Raw genomic sequence first — 8,818 nt, forward strand, 5'->3', positions numbered from 1 at the left:
TTCTTCTCAATCTGTATCGTCATCAGAAAATGCACAGTCAGCAGAATCTAGTGCTCAGAGCCAATCTGCTTCTCAGTCATCAGAAAATGCGCAGTCAGCAGAATCTAGTTCACAGAGCCAATCTGCTTCTCAATCTGCATCATCATCAGAGAATGAGCAGTCAGCAGAATCTAGTTCACAGAGCCAATCTGCTTCTCAATCTTCTGCTTCGTCTTCAGAGAATGCGCAGTCAGCTGAATCTAGTTCACAGAGCCAATCTGCTTCTCAGTCTTCTGCATCGTCATCAGAGAATGCGCAGTCAGCAGAATCTAGTTCACAGAGCCAATCTGCTTCTCAATCTGCATCGTCATCAGAGAATGCGCAGTCAGCAGAATCTAGTTCACAGAGCCAATCTACTTCTCAAGCTGCATCGTCATCAGAGAATGCACAGTCAGCAGAATCTAGTTCACAGAACCAATCTGCTTCTCAATCTTCTGCATCGTCATCAGAGAATGCGCAGTCAGCAGAATCTAGTTCACAGAGCCAATCTGCTTCTCAAGCTGCATCGTCATCAGAGAATGCGCAGTCAGCAGAATCTAGTTCACAGAGCCAATCTGCTTCTCAATCTGCATCGTCATCAGAGAATGCGCAGTCAGCTGAATCTAGTTCACAGAGCCAATCTGCTTCTCAATCTTCTACATCTTCATCAGAGAATGCGCAGTCAGCAGAATCTAGTTCACAGAGCCAATCTGCTTCTCAGTCTTCTGCATCGTCATCAGAGAATGCGCAGTCAGCAGAATCTAGTTCACAGAGCCAATCTACTTCTCAATCTTCTGTAGCGTCATCGGAGAATGCGCAGTCAGCAGAATCTAGTTCACAAAGCCAAACTGCTACTCAGTCTTCTGCATCGTCATCAGAGAATGGTCAATCAGCAGAATCTAGTTCCCAAAGCCAATCTGCTTCTCAATCTTCTGCAGCGTCATCAGAGAATGCGCAGTCAGCAGAATCTAGTTCACAGAGCCAATCTGCTTCTCAATCTTCTGCAGCGTCATCAGAGAATGCGCAGTCAGCAGAATCTAGTTCACAGAGCCAATCTGCTTCTCAATCTGCATCGTCAACAGAGAATGCGCAGTCAGCAGAATCTAGTTCACAGAGCCAATCTGCTTCTCAATCTTCTGCAGCGTCATCAGAGAATGCGCAGTCAACAGAATCTAGTTCACAGAGCCAATCTGCTTCTCAATCTTCATCGTCATCAGAGAATGCGCAGTCAGCAGAATCTAGTTCACAGAGCCAATCTGCTTCTCAATCTTCTGTTGCGTCATCGGAGAATGCGCAGTCAGCAGAATCTAGTTCACAAAGCCAATCTGCTTCTCAGTCTTCTGCATCGTCATCAGAGAATGGTCAAGCAGCAGAATCTAGTTCACAAAACCGATCTGCTTCTCAATCTTCAGCATCTTCATCAGAGAATGCGCAGTCAGCAGAATCTAGTTCACAGAGCCAATCTGCTTCTCAGTCTTCTGCATCGTCATCAGAGAATGCGCAGTCAGCAGAATCTAGTTCACAGAGCCAATCTGCTTCTCAATCTTCTGTAGCGTCATCGGAGAATGCGCAGTCAGCAGAATCTAGTTCACAAAGCCAATCTGCTACTCAGTCTTCTGCAGCGTCATCAGAGAATGCACAGTCAGCTGAATCTAGTTCACAGAGCCAGTCTGCTTCTCAATCTTCTGCAGCGTCATCAGAGAATGCGCAGTCAGCTGAATCTAGTTCACAGAGCCAATCTGCTTCTCAATCTTCTGCATCTTCATCAGAGAATGCGCAGTCAGCAGAATCTAGTTCACAGAGCCAATCTGCTTCTCAAGCTGCATCGTCATCAGAGAATGCACAGTCAGCTGAATCTAGTTCACAGAGCCAATCTACTTCTCAATCTTCTGTAGCGTCATCGGAGAATGCGCAGTCAGCAGAATCTAGTTCACAAAGCCAATCTGCTACTCAATCTTCTGCATCGTCATCAGAGAATGGTCAATCAGCAGAATCTAGTTCCCAAAGCCAATCTGCTTCTCAATCTTCTGCAGCGTCGTCAGAGAATGCGCAGTCAGCAGAATCTAGTTCACAGAGCCAATCTGCTTCTCAATCTGCATCGTCATCAGAGAATGCACAGTCATCAGAATCTAGTTCACAGAGCCAATCTGCTTCTCAATCTTCTGCAGCGTCATCAGAGAATGCGCAGTCAGCAGAATCTAGTTCACAGAGCCAATCTGCTTCTCAATCTTCTGCAGCGTCATCAGAGAATGCGCAGTCAGCAGAATCTAGTTCACAGAGCCAATCTGCTTCTGAAGCTGCATCGTCATCAGAGAATGCACAGTCAGCAGAATCTAGTTCACAGAGCCAATCTGCTTCTCAATCGTCTGCATCGTCGTCAGAGAATGCGCAGTCGGCGGAATCTAGTTCACAGAGCCAATCTGCTTCTCAATCTTCTGCAGCATCATCAGAGAATGCGCAGTCAGCTGAATCTAGTTCACAGAGCCAATCTGCTTCTCAATCTTCTTCAGCGTCATCAGAGAATGCGCAGTCAGCAGAATCTAGTTCACAGAGTCAATCTGCTTCTCAATCTGCATCGTCATCAGAGAATGCCCAGTCAGCAGAATCTAGTTCACAGAGCCAATCTGCTTCTCAATCTTCTGCATCGTCATCAGAGAATGCGGAGTCAGCTGAATCTAGTTCACAGAGCCAATCTGCTTCTCAATCTTCTGCATCGTCGTCAGAGAATGCGCAGTCGGCTGAATCTAATTCGCAGAGCCAATCTGCATCTCAGTCTTCTGCTTCGTCTGCAGAGAATGCGCAGTCCGCAGAATCTAGTTCACAGAGTCAATCTGCTTCTCAATCTTCTGCATCGTCATCAGAGAATGCGGAGTCAGCTGAATCTAGTTCACAGAGCCAATCTTCTGCATCGTCGTCAGAGAATGCGCAGTCAGCTGAACCTAGTTCGCAGAGCCAATCTGCATCTCAGTCTTCTGCTTCGTCTTCAGAGAATGCGCAGTCAGCTGAATCAAATTCACGGAGCCAATCTGCTTCTCAATCTTCTGCATCTTCATCAGAGAATGCGCAGTCAGCAGAATCTAGTTCACAGAGCCAATCTGCTTCTCAAGCTGCATCGTCATCAGAGAATGCACAGTCAGCCGAATCTAGTTCACAGAGCCAATCTGCATCTCAATCTTCTGCAGCATCATCAGAAAATGCGCAATCAGCAGAATCTAGTTCACAGAGGCAATCTGCTTCTCAATCTTCTGCAGCATCATCAAAGAATGCGCAGTCAGCAGAATCTAGTTCACAGAGCCAATCTGCTTCTCAATCTTCTGCTTCGACTTCAGAGAATGCGCAGTCAGCTGAATCTAGTTCACAGAGCCAATCTGCTTCTCAATCTTCTGCTTCGTCTTCAGAGAATGCGCAGTCAGCAGAATCTAGTTCACAGAGCCAATCTGCTTCTCAGTCATCAGAAAATGCGCAGTTAGCAGAATCTAGTTCACAGAGCCAATCTGCATCGTCATCAGAGAATGCGCAGTCAGCAGAATCTAGTTCACAGAGCCAATCTGCTTCTCAGTCTTCTGCATCGTCATCAGAGAATGCGCAGTCAGCAGAATCTAGTTCACAAAGCCAATCTGCTACTCAGTCTTCTGCAGCGTCATCAGAGAATGCGCAGTCAGCAGAATCTAGTTCACAGAGCCAATCTGCTTCTCAATCTTCTGCAGCGTCATCAGAGAATGCGCAGTCAGCTGAATCTAGTTCACAGAGCCAATCTGCTTCTCAAGCTGCATCGTCATCAGAGAATGCACAGTCAGTAGAATCTAGTTCACAGAGCCAATCTGCTTCGCAATCGTCTGCATCGTCGTCAGAGAATGCGCAGTCAGCTGAATCTAGTTCACAGAGCCAATCTACTTCTCAATCTTCTTCAGCGTCATCAGAGAATGCGCAGTCAGCAGAATCTAGTTCACAGAGTCAATCTGCTTCTCAATCTGCATCGTCATCAGAGAATGCCCAGTCAGCAGAATCTAGTTCACAGAGCCAATCTGCTTCTCAATCTTCTGCATCGTCATCAGAGAATGCGGAGTCAGCTGAATCTAGTTCACAGGGCCAATCTGCTTCTCAATCTTCTGCAGCGTCATCAGAGAATGCGCAGTCAGCTGATTCTAGTTCACAGAGTCAATCTGCTTCTCAATCTTCTGCATCGTCGTCAGAGTATGCGCAGTCAGCTGAATCTAGTTCACAGAGCCAATCTGCTTCTCAATCTTCTGCAGCATCATCAGAGAATGCGCAGTCAGCAGAATCTAGTTCACAGAGCCAGTCTGCTTCGCAATCTTCTACAGCGTCATCAGAGAATGCGCAGTCAGCTGAATCTAATTCACAGAGCCAATCTGCTTCTCAATCTTCTTCAGCGTCATCAGAGAATGCGCAGTCAGTAGAATCTAGTTCACAGAACCAATCTTCTTCGCAATCTTCTGTAGCGTCATCAGAGAATGCGCAGTCAGCAGAATCTAGTTCACAGAGCCAATCTGCTTCTCAGTCTTCTGCAGCGTCATCAGAGAATGTGCAGTCTGCTGATTCTAGTTCACAGAGTCAATCTGCTTCTCAGTCTTCTGCATCGTCATCAGAGAATGCGCAGTCAGCAGAATCTAGTTCACAGAGCCAATCTGCTTCTCAATCTTCTGCATCGTCATCAGAGAATGCGCAGTCAGCTGAATCTAGTTCACAGACCCAATCTGCTTCTCAATCTTCTGAATCGTCGTCAGAGAATGCGCAGTCAGCAGAATCTAGTTCACAGAGCCAATCTGCTTCTCAATCTTCTGCAGCGTCATCAGAGAATGCGCAGTCAGCAGAATCTAGTTCACAGAGCCAATCTGCTTCGCAATCTTCTGCAGCGTCATCAGAGAATGCGCAGTCAGCAGAATCTAGTTCACAGAGCCAATCTGCTTCTCAATCTTCTGCAGCGTCATCAGAGAATGCGCAGTCAGCAGAATCTAGTTCACAGAGCCAATCTGCTTCGCAATCTTCTGCAGCGTCATCAGAGAATGCGCAGTCAGCAGAATCTAGTTCACAGAGCCAATCTGCTTCGCAATCTTCTGCAGCGTCATCAGAGAATGCGCAGTCAGCAGAATCTAGTTCACAGAGCCAATCTGCTTCGCAATCTTCTGCAGCGTCATCAGAGAATGCGCAGTCAGCAGAATCTAGTTCACAGAGCCAATCTGCTTCTCAGTCTTCTGCAGCATCATCAGAGAATGCGCAGTCAGCAGAATCTAGTTCACAGAGCCAATCTGCTTCGCAGTCTTCTACAGCGTCATCAGAGAATGCGCAGTCAGCAGAATCTAGTTCACAGAGCCAATCTGCTTCGCAATCTTCTGCAGCGTCATCAGAGAATGCGCAGTCAGCAGAATCTAGTTCACAGAGCCAATCTGCTTCTCAATCCGTATCGTCATCAGAGAATGCGCAGTCAGCAGAATCTAGTTCACAGAGTCAATCTGCGTCTCAATCCTCTGCAGCGTCATCAGAGAATGCGCAGTCAGCAGAATCTAGTTCACAAAGTCAGTCGCAGTCACAATCTTCGGCGTCTGAGAATTCATCAGAAAGTGCACAGTCACAACAAGCTAGTTCCCAGAGTCAGTCAGAATCAGCACAAAGTTCAGGTATGTACAATATCTTAGTAAATAGTTACTTAACACTGCGTATTATTATTACAGTTCGCCCGCTCAGAGTTTGCGTTTCGAACAGGTCGGGATAGAATAGGCGATGTAACTTTGAATTAACGTACGTACATAGTTTTTAGAAGTTAAACCACATCGAACTGCGCTGTTTCAAGGTTACAGAAACGCGTACTCTGAGCGGCCGGACCTTAAACTTCTTACCTGTCTACATTTATAGGTTATATCGATTAGCTACCTGAACAGGAAATGTTCTTTCGTTCTTTTTGATTCGTTTTATCGCGGTAAAAGCTACACACGCAATCGTGAGGGATTACATTTAACTATTTGGTTTTTTTTGCACTCTTTCGCGCGTAAGCTTCATTTCTCTTTCTTTAAATTTTTTTATTTTTATTTTCCATAGATAAATATACTTATAAATTGTCTATAGCTCTATAATTGTTATTGCTTCATTGTCCGTTATTTTTAAATGATAATTAGTAAATGATATCGGTATTGTTGTACTCGGGGATGCGCTCACTGTTTGCGTGTGCTGTCTCTCTCGTTCTCTGTCTACATTTACATGCACACTCTTTGTTGCGTGAAACGTGATTCGGGCGCGAAAGACTCGCCTTCACTACTTGCAGCCTCCTCCAGGCCCAACTAAATCTGGAATAAACCCGTCTTTGTAGCGATTATACCCCGAAAGAAAATTATTCAACTACCGACTTCCGTATTTATAGACCGAAGTCAGTGTAGTAGGGAGAGCGGGGGTAACGGTTATCTTATGACAAACATCTTAGTTCGGTCCATAAATACTAGATGGCGCTATTTATAATTTTTGTAAACACAAACTACCTTCTTTTAATATTTTTAAAATATTCGATTGTTCTACAATATTGATGTGAAATCTATCCCATCAAAAACATAAATGTGAAATGATAGCCGAGTTCAATATTATGATATATGCCTTGATTGTTTACTTCTACGACAAAAGAGGTGAGATCTAAATGGGTGCCAAGTTCAATGGTCTGTCCTGAAATGTATTTATAATCATATAAAAATCATTTCTTCTTATAACTTAGCATAATATACTGTAGCCTAAGGTCTGACTTGGCTAGTTCTCATATACCAATTATTACTTTCGATGGCTAGTTACTACTAATAACAAAATAGGAACCGACAAGTAAGAGGTTTAGAACTTGCGAAGGCTACAGTATATTTCGGTCAAAAGTGGCTCCAAATGGTTCGTGTAAAACTACACACGGTGCTGCTCGCCAGTTCTCTGACTTGAACTCGGCTTTGACACGCTCCCGCGTGTCTAGATAACACTTGTGTATGGGTGCTGCTCACAAGCAATTTCTGTTCAAGCAACAAAGGGAATTTCTGTTCAGGTTACGAACACTGCTAGACGATTTGCTTTTGCAATAGCAATAGCATATGCTGGTGGTCACTCTATTCTCCCAAATTTGAATTTAAAAATGAATCTGTATTATTGTAAACATGTACAATATTTATTTGAAAAGAATACGAGCTGAGTTTCTTGCCAGTTCTTCTCATCTCGAAATCATTCCGAACTGACGGTAGATTTGACATATCATAAGAGTCTGTAATAGACCTACATGAATGAAGATATTTTGAATGTTTGAATTTGAATTTCAGCTCAACAGCAGTCAGAAGAGTCACAAGCAAGTAGTTCATCGAACTCAGAGTCAGCATCAGAACAGAGTAGCCAATCTGAGTCTCAGTCAGAAGCAAATGAAACCGCGTCGAATCAAGATGAAATTGTGCAATCTAGTCCTAGTCCTGTGGGACCCCCGGTTAGGCCTGGTGTTGGTGGCAAGTTGGCTATACAGCAAGGAAAGAGAGGTAGGTTAACAGACATTTTTACGAACTACTCTAGTGCGTTCGCAGCTGGCCTTTACAGCTTCACGGAACGATAGGGAGCGAGTGTAGATGGTCACTCGAAACCAAAGGAAGGACTTATGGAGCGGCTTAAGGATCATTTCTGCTTGGCAGGTACAACTTTAGTCTGAGCTCCGCTTCGATCTCTGATTAAATTGGACGGGAGATCAATAGGAGGGTGACTTAGGAAGGTAGAAAGGTCAATCAGATATATTTATGTATATTAGTTTGGACTGGTTGACATCATCATCATCAAAGTCGTGATGTCTGGGGATGACTTTTACATGAAGTACTAAATTTAACGCGTTAAATTTCAGTACATAAATAGCTTATTGTTTATTATTTTGATGTATAAGCTATATTACTGTAAGTTTCAACAAAATTCGTTCAGTAGTTTTTGCGTGAAAGAGTAATAAACAGCTATACTTACAAACTTTGGTGTTTACGATATTATTAAGATATGACTGTTCAAACCTCCAATTATGGATGACCCTTATGATGTTCGTATAGACTACAGAGTAATAAAAATAATGGAATGTTCCAGAAATTTCCCACGCTTTGGAAACGAGTATGAACTTGAAGATATTAATCTTACCCAACGGGCCAAAACAGAAAAATTGCTATTGTACCTGCGAGAGTGATGCCAGCCCGAAATTGATCCCTGTCAAGGATCTACCAGCAGAAATCACGGCGCTAGGAAACTAATTAAGACATTTTATTTTATTTTTTATTATTGGCAAGATGGCTGTATACCGAGTTGCCATTAAAAAAAACAAGTGTTGCCATTATAAAAAATATATCTATACTATAAAATGTTTTAATAACGTTTTTTATATTATTAAATAATAAAAGAATAGATTATTTTATATTTATATTGGTAGGTAATTATTTTTATTAATCTGTACCTAATAAACGAAAGAAGTTGTCAATTGCAAAATAAAATTAAACAATTGGAAAATATAAAATTCTTAAAAAAAATATAATATAATACAAATATAGTACAGATAAAATAATATTATACTTAAGTGCATTAATTATAATACTATGTTGTTAATCATACTATATGTTCATCATACATATATTTGTAATTGCTTGAAATTGTTAATATATTTAAGTACCCATACCTGCTTATATATTTTCGAGCAAATAAAACCTTTATATCATTCTTTTTTTATATGATTTGAATGGCAAATAAGCTGACCCACCAGGTAAGTAGCATTCATATATGATCATCCTGTGGTAATTTTTTTTATTTGGGGAGTTTG

The 8,818-nt window shown here is 42.7% G+C and overlaps 1 protein-coding gene across 1 annotated transcript in view; it reads left to right on the forward strand.

Annotated features, from left to right (window-relative positions):
- The window catches only part of LOC131845262 (platelet binding protein GspB-like), a 45,933-nt gene extending 37,333 nt beyond the window's left edge, over nucleotides 1-8,600 (forward strand). Inside the window, exons 30-32 of the mRNA XM_059194302.1 lie at nucleotides 77-5,654; nucleotides 7,311-7,517; nucleotides 8,098-8,600. Of these exons, the coding sequence (XP_059050285.1) occupies nucleotides 77-5,654; nucleotides 7,311-7,517; nucleotides 8,098-8,258 (5,946 nt within the window). The 3' untranslated portion in view covers nucleotides 8,259-8,600. The remainder of the gene's footprint in view (nucleotides 1-76; nucleotides 5,655-7,310; nucleotides 7,518-8,097) is intronic.
- The last annotated feature ends 218 nt before the right edge of the window (nucleotides 8,601-8,818 follow it).

This window comes from Achroia grisella, unplaced genomic scaffold, assembly GCF_030625045.1.
Source record: "Achroia grisella isolate CSIRO2021 unplaced genomic scaffold, CSIRO_AGI_Agris_v1 utg461, whole genome shotgun sequence".
Lineage (NCBI taxonomy): Eukaryota > Metazoa > Arthropoda > Insecta > Lepidoptera > Pyralidae > Achroia > Achroia grisella.